This window comes from Chrysemys picta, chromosome 1 (genome assembly GCF_011386835.1).
Source record: "Chrysemys picta bellii isolate R12L10 chromosome 1, ASM1138683v2, whole genome shotgun sequence".
Taxonomy (NCBI): domain Eukaryota; kingdom Metazoa; phylum Chordata; order Testudines; family Emydidae; genus Chrysemys; species Chrysemys picta.
In genome coordinates, this window is record NC_088791.1 from 314,148,191 (window position 1) to 314,162,121 (window position 13,931).

The window sequence follows — 13,931 nt, forward strand, 5'->3', positions numbered from 1 at the left end:
TTCAGCAAAATTATTTCAGTGGCAGGAGTGATGGGAGGAGCCCAGATCACCTGACTTAAGGGAATATTCTTGAAAAAGGGGATTTTAAAATGTTAAATCTTAACTTCTTCATTGATGGAACGTTGTCCCAATTGACAGACTGCTGAAATCATGCACATACAATGGTGCCCCACAAAAACAGTTTGATTAATCTTTATACCATAGTGATCTCTCTCTCTTTCTCTTTTAGGGTGAATAACTGTGTGGGATTTTCTAACTACAAATTCTTCCTCCTGTTTTTATTATACTCCTTATTGTACTGTCTGTTTGTTGCCGCTACGGTCTTGCAGTACTTCATAAAGTTTTGGACAGTAAGTTTTGCTTTTTGTTAAATTAGCATGCATTACTGAAATCTACATCAGAGCATCATGTCATCCATTTTTGTCTGTTTTGTGGATAAGTACCATCAACAGCAGCATCACTTGAGGTGACTGAAGCAAGAGAACCTTCCGAAATTAAATGAATTAAGTTCTACATTGAGTAGAGCTGGACAAATACTGTGGGAGAGTAGAGAGGGTGGAAATTCAAAAACAATAAAATGCAACTTCTCTGATGCCCAAAATTGAATAGCACAGCTCAATTTTTCAAATATGTGTGTTGGATACTTCCAGAGAGCTGCTTATAATCCAAGCAACAGAGTAAAACAAATGATGGAAAATATTGTCAGATTTGAATAACAAATTCAAGGAAATAGAAATCTACTTGTGGATATTCTGCGAGCAGAAGAGACCGCTAAATGTGCCTATTCATTATGAATTTGTTTGGTTTTAATACTGAGTGCTTATAATGGCAAATTTCAATTTGAGGTTAGTAGCGTTTACTGACCAGACATGGGCATCATAAGAAGTTATGCAAAGTATGTGCAGTGTTAATACTGTTTACTTTCACTGCAACTGTTTTCAGTGTTCAAATGGAGAATATGCACATACTCTATTACACAAATTCATTTGAATAGAGCCTTATCAGTGGAAGCATCCTTATACATTATATTTTATACCAATTCTCTTCCAGAGAGAAGTGCACATTCCAGACTCAATAGAGTATCTTCTATTTCATTCCCTCTCCTAATATTAAAGCCTTGCATTGTGCCTACTGTCCTTCCTGATACATAGGACTAGATGTAGTTACTTTCAGAATTCAGCTAATGCTACTGAAAAATAATTGATTGGAAGAATTGTCATCAGTGAAAGGCTCTTCTTCACAACTTTTAAAACTTGTGACTGCCTCTTAAACACAAGTTGCCATCTGTGCAGCTGTGCAAAACAGTAATTATCATCAGAGCTGTAAGGATGACAGTTTTTGGAGCCTAAAGATGTAGCTATATCAGGGATCTCTTTCTTTGTACAAGACTACACGATACATTCGGAGTAGCTACACTTGAAACAGTTGTTCTTTTAATGTCTAAAAAAGACAAATGGTATAAATGGTGTTAGTAGTCATCCAGGCTGTACGCCCAATTCTACGAAGTGCTACCTTTCAGTATAATATATCAATTTTACATTGTGGCCCATCAGTGTAGAGCCAAAGAACTCAGTGGGAATTGAGTGTCAGTGCTTTGCAGGACCAGGCTCTATGATTGTATTCAATCGGATATGTTACTAATTTCCTCATTAAAACATTGCCTTGGCAAATTTCTCAAAACTAAATGGTCTAACTCTAAAGATTCAATAGTGTATATTCAGTAAGATTGAACATTAATTTGTTTGTGAACGTGGCTCAATGTGGATGTGGCCCTCTGTATTTTACAGATCAGTGGGGGAGCAGACATGCAGGAAAGAGGACTGATTTGCTTTGTCACCTCACTTCATAAGTCTTATTACAATGGAAGTCTTGTGTCTGGACATTTGGCCATAATGAGCATTATTTAATACCACCTATTTACAGAAAATCTCTTCCAAAGCCCATCAGACACAATAGTGGAGAGGACTTCTCTGAGTGGAGAGAGGAAACTTAAGAGCTTCTTATGTAATCATTAGACTTCAATATTCCCTGCAAGCATGTGTCGTTTCTGATAATTGACTGTTTTAAAAAAAAAAAAAAAAGTGGTCTTATCTTACTCAGCAGTACTGCTTCATTTGTATATTCAATTATATCTGTTTGCTTTAGTGATTAAAACAGGTATGTGATGCTTCTTATGTCTGGTAGCACTGCAGAGCCAACATACTTAGAAAGATTGAGCAGGATTCAGTGCATCAACAACAGAACATTTTTGATTATGAGTGTGGGTCTAATTTGCCATGCAGAACTTTGATATTCAAGAGTGGAAAGAACCCATCTTGACAAATTTCAAAATGAGGTTGCTGGACTTGCAGTAGGAAAAACATCTTTTAATTGTAAACTTGCACACACTTGTTATTGAAATCATTGAGAGACAAAATCCTGAATTCTTTCAATGCCTTTCTTACAATCACTTTTCAAAGTAAAACTATACTTTATACCTATATTCAAGCCACTTATACACTCCTGCAATTAATGTACCTAAAATAAATTATAATGAGACTAAAATAGTTGACCATTTTAATAAGACTTCTGTAGAGCAGTGGTGGCACCTTCATCAGCATGGCTTACAAAATTCACTTGCGTGTGGTGTGTAGGAAGCTTTTCTAGATGAATGCCATCAACTTCTGCAGAATCTAAGACTTTATTGCTATGTGTGATTTGTTTTCTTTAAAATATTCTAGTCTCAGTAGTTGTAAAGAAAGCCTTCCAGATATGAACCAGGTATAACTGATGTGTCGCTGTCTGAAGACTGTTAGCTTCATTGCCTCTGCAGCTGCTCGTAACTTATTCGCAAAGCAAAGTGAAAATTGATTAGGCTTGTTAGTTTTCACTGTTCCTGTTGGGGACCTTTGAGACAGCACTGACCCAACATGGACAAGTTTCAGATGAAATTTACTCTGCTGCAGCTTGGGAAAGCTCTGAGCAAAGGCAGAAGATGGATTCAAAAACAAAGCCTGGTACAGGGGTTCTTAGATTTTAAAGTGATGAGACCATATATAGGTACATAGATAGGATAAGTGCAACAGCACCACCCTTGCAACAGCCAGTAGGCTCTGAGGCTGAAGTGGGGGAACAGAGCTATTTTTTTCTTCCAACAGCCAGTGGGGAATGGAAACTTCATACTTACCAAGCATACATTATCTGGACACTACAAAAATGGAGCCCTCGAGCAGATCTAGAGACAACATTGTAGTAGAAATCCCAAATCTCCTTTTGCAACAGCTGCAGGCAGGGAGAGGAAGGCTATGGGAGGAGTTTAGATTCTCACATGGGCATTGCTACTAGCCAATAGGGCTCTTCATTTTAGTTGAGACCTCAGGCTATTAGATGTTTAGAAAATCCCTATAAATGAGAGTGCCTGTGTGGGATGAGGGCAGTATGAGGAGAACAATGAGATAAGAAAATATTCTGTGGGGAAGATGAATAGAAGTAACAGGAGAGGAAGAGTTTGAAACAACTTTTTTTTTTTTCTTTTCTTTAAATCCACTTGGCTATTTTGTTACACGAACAATCAAAAAATATCTTTACCAAAATGAGTTCTGCCCATGTTAGGTAAACAATTTCTAAAGTTCAGAACAACAGCAGCAATTTAACCACAGTATTGACCAGGTCCTGATCAAATTTTATTTCAAAAACTAAATATTTTGCTTTGAGAAAATACTGTTCTCCAAGAATTACTTTGTCTGTTTTACAGAAATATAATTCCAAAATAGCCAAGTGGATTTTTTTAAATTGTTTTTAAAAAAAAATTTTTTTTTTCAAACTGAAGATGTGTGCCATGTTTCATGAAAGTTGTATTAGAATTGCTATCAACCCTTGAAAATGTGTTGGGTTTTTTTACAGTGAAAAAACTGACATTCCTTGAAGTTCTAGTACTTTTTACAGTTTTGAGAATTTTTCTCTTATCACTTAGCCTGCAAACTCTGTTGACAGAGTCTTGGCTATCCTGCCTCCTTGGAATAAAAAGCACCTCTGTAACTTTCTTGTTTACTCTGTGGATCTGTATTTCTTAATCTTCAAGCTGTGTCCCCCAGAAAGAGGGCCACCTATCTTGGGTTGGAAAGAGGTTTGGCTACCCCAGCGTGGAGGTCAGCAGAGAGAAGAAATTAATCTCCTCCGCCGACCCTGATGTCAAGAGGTCAAAACATGGCTGGGTCTCTTGAAGAAAAGAGAGAGAGAATGGCAGCCTTAAGAAATAGAAATCATCAGTAACTAAATGGCCCTACATAAGGATGTTGCGAGGTCAAGGAGCCTAGCCTTGATGTGTTGGTGGAGAGAGCAGTTGTACCTTGCTCTCTTAGGCCTTGGCTACACTGGCAATTCACAGTGCTGCACTTGCTGTGCTCAGGGGTGTGAAAAAACACCCCCCCGAGCGCAGCGAGTGCAGCGCTGTAAAGCGCCAGTGTAATAAGCGCCTGCAGTGCTGCACGCTCGCTCGCAGCGCTGCACGCTATTCCCCTCGGAGAGGTGGAGTACTTGTAGCGCTGCGAGAGAGCTCTGGCAGCGCGACTACACTTGCGCTTCACAGCGCTGCTGCGGCAGTGCTGTGAATCCGCGAGTGTAGCCAAGGCCTTAGGCCTTGTCTAGACTTGGATGTAAGATGTGATGTTAATTAACACGTTTTAAAAGTCTTGTGTGGACAAGGGACACTGCCTTTAGCATGTGCTAAACTGTTCAAGTTAAAGCTTAGGCTTTAGTTTGATCAGCTTTTCATATGTTTAAAGCAGTCAGTTTTGCCCACGCTAGACTTTTAAAGTGTTGGCTAATGTGTGCTAACATCACACTTGAAGTCTGAGTTTAGAGAGGGCTTAATTGTTGCAGAAGGGGAAGCCTAGAGTTTTTCAGTTAACTGGTGGGAGGCATCCCAGATCAGTGTATAAGAGCCTTTTGCCTTCATGCAAAAGGACACTGCTGGAGAGGGAACATTATCATATGTGTATTTGTATGGGCAGTTTTTATTTTTTTAGCTATGACTGACTACAGAAAACGAGAGAGAAACCATTTTATTCTGCCTCATTTAGAGCCCATTCCTAAATGTTTTACTTCCCCAGCACAACTGAAAAACAAACATCATGTCTGAGTGGAAAATTTTCTCCTCTTCATATTTACAACCCCCTGACTGACAACTCCAACCTGTGGTAATGAGTATATTGGAAATGCAGACAGATGTGTAATCACTAAACTGTACAGCATTTGTTTTGCACCTCTAAGGTATGCTGAGCTTGAGTTATTTTCCTGACCCCTGAATATTCTGTTCATAGTCAATGTTTTTTAAACCTCAGTTACAAAATTAAAAGACAGTTAGATGAAAACTACTAATGGAGAGAGCACCTGATGCAACTGTATTGGGAAAGCTGAGGAAACATGTTGAAAGCGCCCCATACATGGTATAAATGTTGCCAGTTACACACACCAACAGAGCACTTTAGGCTTTCAAAAAAGAGTTGGCAATCTGCTCCTGTGCACTTTGCTCCCATTTTCTTTATGAATGAAAGATAAGACTTCTAATGGGCATTGGAACGCTGCATGTTTTAGAACACATGTGCACACTAACCATTGCTTTCCGAACAAAGCCTGTGCTGTTTTCAAACATTTGTCTTGAAGTAATACTGGTATATAATAAATTGTCTTTGTTTGCGCAAAGCTTTGCCGCAGGAAATCTGCAGAGAATTGTCCAAAGGTAAAATCCTGTGTTGACGTGATTAATATAGAAATTGTTCCTACTGTGCTTTTTCTAGTCCATTCATTTGTGATAGTTGTTTACCTTGTTACCTAATTGGAAAAAACCTGTAATCCTTTCTCCGTATAGGACAGGTGGTATAGAGTGTTTGTGTGTTTGATTTAATTGAAATGTATGACAGATAACCTAGAAAAGAAATCAATATCAGATAAGTGTGTGTTGAATGGTCTAATGGAAAATTAAATGGCAATAAGGCCCACTACACCTCTGAATAAAAATAGATACTCTAATTTCTGAATGCTGTTAAAGGTCAACTTCTTAAAAGTATTGAGTTTTTGAGCGTATGTAATTAAACCATTTATTGTTTAAAAAACTCATTGGCCTATTGCAAAAGTATACAGCAAAGCCTAAAAATAGATAGGGAAGAAAGTGAATGCCTAATATTTCTTTTTTTTTTAAATCATGTTTTGTACGTGACGTACTGAAGTTGTAGTTCAAGAAAAGTTGATCTACATAAAAATGTGATCTCCATAATTTTGCCATGAGCACGGGCCTGTCGTGGTTTGCTGTGTAAGTGCTGGCTGTGTTTTAAGCTGGTCTAACTCAAGCAACTCGGCCTAGATCAACCAAGGGGACTTAGCCCTGCTGCCTAAACTAGCCAGTAGGGATTGGAGGAAAGGGGTGGGTCTTAGGCAGCTCTCTCATTTTGACATTCTTGGCCATGAACCTCATAGATTCCAAGGTCAGAAAAGACTGTTGTAATCATCTAGTCTGACCACCTGTATAACACAGGCCATAGAACTTCCCCCAAATCATTCATTTTGAACTAGAAATCATTCCTTTAAACCTCCCAGGTGAATGCCCTGACCACTGGCCTACTGGGGGGAGCCACGGGCATTAGCAAGTCCTCCTCCTCTGTTTTGTGCAGGGCCCAATCCAGTAAGTGTGCTCTTAGGTGACCTTTGAGAACACCCAGGATGTGGGCGCTGTAGGCAACCTAGGAGTTGGAATGCCCAGTTTGAAGATCCCACTGGGTCTTAGGCATTGAGCAACTCAGGACTTGCACAACTTTGCACATGCCCACTGGCAGAAATGTAGGCACCTAGGGAATTTAAGCACTTTCATGGTTAAGCGGCAGCTGAGCAAAGAGTTTGAGGATCTAAACTTTGGATTTAGGCACCTAAATCCCTTTGTGGATTTAGCCCCTAATGTTTCCAACATTTAAAAATATTTTAGACAAGACATTGTGTAACTAGTCCAGTTCCTCTCTGCTTTCGCTGCCAGTTTGGGGGCATGTTAACAGGGACACTGTCAACTTAAAATCAAGTCAGTTTTTAAATTAAAAGTAGTTTAAGCACCTTCCCTGAGTCCATCTGTTGATGCTTGTGGTTTCACAGTCCAAATTTTCCTGTTTCTAAAAACAATTTTCTCTCCCCTGTTGCTGTATGGAAGACCCACCCTAACATGAAAGAGATTATACCAAAAGTGCTGTCAAATGTACATAGAAAATACTGCTCGCTTCCAGTTATGTTGGTGTTTACAAGGAACAATAGGTAAAATTCAGACCGAATGGGGTTACCATCAGGCTACTCACTGTGATCCACTGCTCTGAACCGCTTCAGATAATATGGAATATTAGTGATGCAGCATATTATGCAAAGTGAAGGGAAAAAAGCTTCAGAGGGGAATAAGTGTAGAGTAGGACGTTTACTGAGGATGCTGGATTATTTGCTAAAAAGGGTTAATATTAATCTTCATTTTTTTTCTCCCCAGAATGATCTGCCAGACTCGCATGCAAAATTCCATGTACTTTTCCTTTTCTTTGTGGCTGCCATGTTCTTCATCAGCATACTGTCACTTTTCAGCTACCACTGCTGGCTAGTCAGCAAAAACAGATCAACAATAGGTCAGTTAATTGGAATATGTAGTTGCCTTTTGGCCAGAAAACTGATACTGATGTGAGCATGAGTTCTGCAGGAAGTGGCATAATGTTTAAGGGAAATTCTAAAATCCTGTGGAGAGTGGAACATTTTCAGTGGAAGTAATTTAATTGAAAGGTTCTGTTGTGAGATAATTGAGTGTAAAGAGTTATCTGTCTGGAACCAAAGGTGTGGGTGCACGATGGATTTCAGTTATTTGTTTTATCTTTTTGTTGTATATTTGTATGGTGCCTAGCATAATAGGTCCCTAATCCCTGGTTGGAACCCATAGGCATTACCACAGTACAAATCATTTGTATTACAGTAGCACCCCACGGCTCCAACCAAGATAATGGCACCATTGTGCTAGGTGCTATATGTAGATGTAGAAAGACACAATCCATGCCCCAGAAATGTTATGAGGTATAGAGGGAATAAAAGAGGGGACCTTGCTACTAGAAAACTTTTTATAAAACACTCAAAGTAATACAGAAAAATAGAAATACTGACAAATATTTCCTGACTAACATAAGAACAGCTGTACCGGGTCAGACCAAAGGTCCATCTAGCCCAGTATCCTGTCTACCAACAGTGGCCAATGCCAGGTGCCCCAGAGGGAGTGGACCAACAGGCAACGATCAAGTGATCTCTCTCTTGCCATCCATCTCCATCCTCTGTCAGACAGAGGCTAGGGACACCATTCCTTACCCATCCTGGCTAATAGCCATTAATGGACTTAACCACCATGAATTTATCCAGTTCTCTTTTTAAATGCTGTTATAGTCCTAGCCTTCACAACCTCCTCAGGCAAGAAGTTCCACAGGTTGACTGTGCGCTGTGTGAAGAAGAACTTCCTTATATTTGTTTTATACCTGCTGCCCATTAATTTCATTTGGTGACCCCTAGTTCTTGTATTATGGGAATAAGTAAATAACTTTTCCTTATCCACTTTCTCCACATCACTCATGATTTTATATACCTCTATCATAATCCCCCTTAGTCTCCTCTTTTCCAAGCTGAAGAGTCCTAGTCTCTTTAATCTCTTCTCATATGGGACCCGTTCCAAACCCCTAATAATTTTAGTTGCCCTTTTCTGAACCTTTTCTAGTGCCAGTATATCTTTTTTTAGATGAGGAGACCACATCTGTACGCAGTATTCAAGATGTGGGCATACCATCGATTTATATAAGGGCAATAATATATTCTCAGTCTTATTAAAAAGGGGATAGAGAATGATCCCTAACACTGTTTGCTTTTTTGACTGCCGCTGCACACTGCGCAGACATCTTCAGAGAACTATCCACGATGACTCCAAGATCTTTTTCCTGACTTGTTGTAGCTAAATTAGCCCCCATCATAAAATAAAAATAAAAAAAAATCATATTGTATGTACAGTTGGGGTTATTTTTTCCAATGTGCATTACTTTACATTTATCCACATTAAATTTCATTTGCCATTTTGTTGCCCAATCACTTAGTTTTGTGAGCTCTTTTTGAAGTTCATCACGGTCTGCTTTGGTCTTAACTCTCTTGAGCAGTTTAGTATCACCTGCAAACTTTGCCACCTCACTTTTTACCCCTTTCTCCAGATCATTTATAAATAAGTTGAATAGGATTGGTCCATAATGATGCTTCCCTTGCCTGCTGTAAACTGAGTCTTGCTGGTCAGTACAATGGGTATTTTTTCTACCGTGTGTTCACGTTAAAGCACTTGGATAACATTTTCAAAAGTGCCTACGTGACTTTGTAGCCCAAGTCCTATTGATTTTTTTTCTGTGATTTTTTTTTTTTCCCCTCCTCAGATTTTTCATCAATCAGATCATTCAGTCAGCTCTAGTTGCAGCCTTTCCTTCTGACTGTGGTCTTTGCTTTTGTTAGACAGGCCTTCTCACATCAAGATTAGATTATTGCAATGCGCTGTACATGAGGCTATACTTTAAAACTATTTGAAGTTTGAAGCTGGTACAGAATGCAGCAACTCCCTTATCAAACAGTATCTCACTGGGAATATGCAACACTGGTGCTCCAAGATCGGCACTGACTGCCTAGTGATTAATTTATTTGTAGATTTGTATTAATGCGGCAGGGTAGTTGTTACAAGCCTAATTATAGTCGGGGTTTCAGGTTTTGTATTAGTATTCTTTCGACTGTCAAATGTAAATAAAATAAAATAGACGTTATAAAAGCACGTTCCATATCAAATTTAAAGTTTTACCGTTCATTGCTGTTATGTCACTTAGCTTGTTAGATCTTTGCCATATTTTTAATGGCTAAAACTTGACATCAATGTTTTACTGTAATGCATTTTAAGGCATTGTTGATATTAGTTTCACTAAACTCCCTGTCTGAATGCCATGTATCTTTCCATTGCCTACAGTAAACATAGCAATGAAGAGAAATTGTTTGTTCATTTCCATGCTTTCTAAGTATGTTGCTTAGTTTAAAATTGTTAATTTCCTTTTTTAAACAGAAGCATTCCGGGCACCCACATTTCGAAATGGCCCTGACAAAAATGGCTTCTCTCTCGGATGCAGCAAAAATCTGAAAGAGGTTTTTGGAGATGAAAAGAAGTATTGGTTGCTGCCTGTTTTTACAAGGTATTAAGTAAGACTTGATACCCCTTATGGGAACCATGGATTCCACTACTTTAAAAAACAAACTAAATATGCATAACTCCTGGAATTTAGGGGTTGGTGGGTGAAAGTGTACAGTAAACAGCTGAACAAACTTCACTGAGGACCCTAATCTGAAGAGTTAAGCCTTGATCACAAGGGAGCGTAGGGCCCTGCCAAACTGAGATGTTGAAAACACTTCTTGAACAGTGTTTAGAAAGATGCTAACAGTTTCAGATGACAGTGGGCTGGTACCTTACATAGAGCAGGAGCCCAGCAACACAAAGGACCAGACCAGTGAACTCTCAGGCTTCACCTATGCTACAAGAACACTGATGTAAGATGACATTTTTTAGAAACAATTTTAAAAATAACTGTCTGACACAATTTTGCCTTCAGTGTGGACCGCACATAATTAGATTAAAAGTGTTACGAGAAAATATTCCGAGACTAAGCAATACAAGGCTCTGTCTGTGGTAGAGAAATTGACAAATAATTTCCCAGCAGTTTTAATACCATTTCAGATGAACCTGTGTTAGAATGGGTGTTTAAAACCACTGGGATCTATAGCGTAGATTAGCCTCTGTCAGCCAGACCAGTTTTTTTCCTATCATTTTAATTTAGACTGGCTTCAAAAGCAGGTTTATTGAAGGTGTGGTAAAAATAGGTCTGGCCACTGGAGCCTTGCCTACACTACAGCTCTCGCCAGTTTTAAATGCCAGATCACCTGCATGCATTTGTACAATGGGATGTGTGAATCTTTCTCTCATTCTTTCACACACAATTTTATACAAAAAAAAATCAGTTACTTTTGGGTCACATCCCAAAGAATCATCTCAGTAATTCTTACTAAAATCTATAGTCCGGTGCTGTGACTCAGTCATGACAGACAGCAGTCTGTTTAGGCAGAGAAGGGCAAAAGTTATTTCATAGGCCTGCCCAAAAGCACAGAAACGGGCTCCAGTATTAAGTGGCCTGGCCACATAGCTAAATGGTAGAACTTTGCACTGGCATGCAGGAGATCTATGTGCAGTTCCTGTTTTCACTGGGGTCTGGAGTGCAGCATAGCACTTCAGCTAACTAGTTCTGACATGTGACATTTGATTTTCATGCAAGTACCCATTCAACTGGATTTACCTAGCTCATTTTAATACACTTCCAATATTGATTTACTTAATGTTTCCTTCATCGTGTAGCTTGGGTGATGGTTGTAATTTTCCAACTCGCCTGGTGATTATGGATCCAGAGCAACTTACTGTCTCAAGCCAAAATGAACCCGCCAAAAGGTATTTAGTTTCAGCTATTTATTTTGTATTTCTGTGCTTTTATTTATGTCTCCTTTCATCTTTCATCGGGCGAATAAACTAAGTGTAAGTTTGAAAGGTCACTTTAAACTAGTTGCACCCACCAGTAGGTCCTGAATTAGTTTGTAATCCTTCATAGGTAGATGGGGTGGGTTGAGAAACAATGGTGGACAGCACAATGAATATGTCTCCTCAGTGCAAAGCAGTGATCAAAAAAGAAAGAAATAAGTTATTTACATGACCGTATTAAGGGGATAGACACCAATACCGAAAATATAAATGGATAGATTGATGATAGGGCCCTACCAAATTCACGATCCATTTTGGTCAATTTCACGGTCATAGGATTTTAAAAATGGTAAATTTCATGATTTCAGATATTTAAATCTGGCATTTCATGCTGTTGTAATTGTAGATGTCCTGACCCAAAAGAGGGTTGTGGGGAAAAAGGGGGTTGTAAGGTTATTGTAGGTGAGTCGCAGTATTGATACCCTTCTGTGCTGCTGCTGGCAGCAGTGCTGCCTTCGGAGCTGGGCTTCCAGAGAGCGGCAGCAGCTGGCCAGGAGCCCAGCTCTGAAGGCAGCACTGTCTCCAGCAGCAGCGCAGAAGTAAGGATGGCATGGTATGGTATTGTCACCTTTACTTCTGCACTGCTGCTGCTGACGGGGTGCTGCCTTCAGAGCTGGGCACCTGGCTAGCTGCTGCTGCTCTCCGGCCACCCAGCTCGGAAGTAAGAGTGGCAATGCCACGACCCTCCTATAATAACTTTGCGACCCCACCCCCTTTTGGGACAGGACCCACAGTTTGAGAAACACTGGTCTCCCCTGTGAAATCTGTGTAGTATAGGTTAAAAGTACACAAAAGACTAGATTTCATGGTCCATGACGTGTTTTTCATGGCCATGAATTTGGTAGGGCCCTAATGATACATCTTCACCGTGAACACTTTCAGATTTGGTTACTTCTCAAGAAGAACATAATAGAAAAGTTCCAAAGATTAGCAAATAATATAATTTGAAGGCCTATGAGAAGGGATTTGAAAAGACTAAAATAATAATACAATTTTAGAGAAGGATTAGAAAGAGGTAGATGTGTATAAAGTAACAAATGACATTGGTGGTGTTTTTACCATTTCACATAGTCCCGTAAATGCATAAACAAGGGGACACTCAAGCCCTACCTGTTTGAGGAAATTGAACTGTTGCTGGCAACGATTTTTAGTAGTTTGCGGATATTGAAAAGTGTGCTAGTTTAGAGAGGACAAAACTGTCTTCAGTATTCTTCAGAAAGCTGGATTCAGACTTGGTGAAGATTTCTACATGTACGTGGAACTAAGTCTTTCTGAAGTGCTATTATTGTCCAGCCTACACTAGCACTTAGGAGGAATCCATGGCTTAAATGACTCTGGCAACAGTTCTGTGTTCTGGTGTAGATGGGCTTTGGAGAAATTAAAAGCCAACTTTTATAAAATAAATTAAATATACTTTTTTTATGCAAGATAACTAACCTGTGGAACTTGCTTAAACTTAAACAATGGAGCAGGATTATGGCTCAAATAATGCAGTAGCCTATTGCATTAGGCACATGCTGAATGGAGCCCCCTAACATTAACTTGTCCCATTGTTATACGCTGCTTTTTCTTTTTCAGGAAGTACTGGCTACGTTATTTTTGTAATTTATATGGCAATTGTGTAGGTGAAATCACAAGATGAATGCAGCATGGAGTTCTGAACAAGGCATTCCACAGTGTTCAATTTTCCATTTTCCCCATGAGAACAGTAAATGGCCTTAACCAGTCCAGACAGAGGCTATTTTCACGGAAGCAAGTCTATACGTAAATTAGGTTTTAAACGGGCAAAAATATACTTAATTTCCAGTTACATTGCCTGGACTGTTTGGTGTTTTTGTTTTACTTTTAAGTCAATTTTATTAAATTTTTCAATAACTTATGACTTGTATGCTTCTTACAAAATCTAACTTTGGACAATACTTCTGTGTACTCTGTTTTCAGTTCTGGAGCCAATCAGCCCTTTCCTGTCAGGCCACTCAGTGAGTCACAAAATCGATTGTTGGACAATGAAAGTCAGTGGGTGGAAGGTGGCTCAGAAGAAGAAAATGTTAAATCAGGTAGAATTTATAAAGTAAAGGGTCACATCTCAGGTGGTATCATACTTTATAGTTGAGCTATGTTTTCCTAATGGATTTTTAAAGTTTAGTAAATAAAATATTAATGGGTGGAAAATTTGTCAAATGGAATCAAGTCAATATTTTATTTCTAGAATGAGGCTAACTTGTGCCTCATAATCTAATCCAAAACAGATTAGTGCATTAAGGAAATCGAAGAGTTCCAACTTTCTAGTCTCCTGTTCTGGATGTTC

At 39.1% G+C, this 13,931-nt stretch overlaps 1 protein-coding gene across 5 annotated transcripts in view; it reads left to right on the top strand.

Moving 5' to 3' along the window:
- ZDHHC20 (zinc finger DHHC-type palmitoyltransferase 20) overlaps positions 1-13,931 on the top strand; it is a 78,553-nt gene that overhangs the window by 56,743 nt on the left and 7,879 nt on the right. For 3 of the 5 annotated variants that reach the window (XR_006172765.2, XM_005304373.4, XM_065595140.1), the window contains exons 7-12: positions 230-350; positions 5,684-5,719; positions 7,493-7,625; positions 10,109-10,235; positions 11,447-11,536; positions 13,565-13,680. Coding sequence is in view for 3 of the 5 variants with exons in the window: in XM_005304373.4 (XP_005304430.1) it covers positions 230-350; positions 5,684-5,719; positions 7,493-7,625; positions 10,109-10,235; positions 11,447-11,536; positions 13,565-13,680 (623 nt within the window). In the remaining 2 variants the exon portion in view is untranslated. The remainder of the gene's footprint in view (positions 1-229; positions 351-5,683; positions 5,720-7,492; positions 7,626-10,108; positions 10,236-11,446; positions 11,537-13,564; positions 13,681-13,931) is intronic. The other 2 variants (XR_010601027.1, XM_005304374.4) reach the window with 1 other exon arrangement.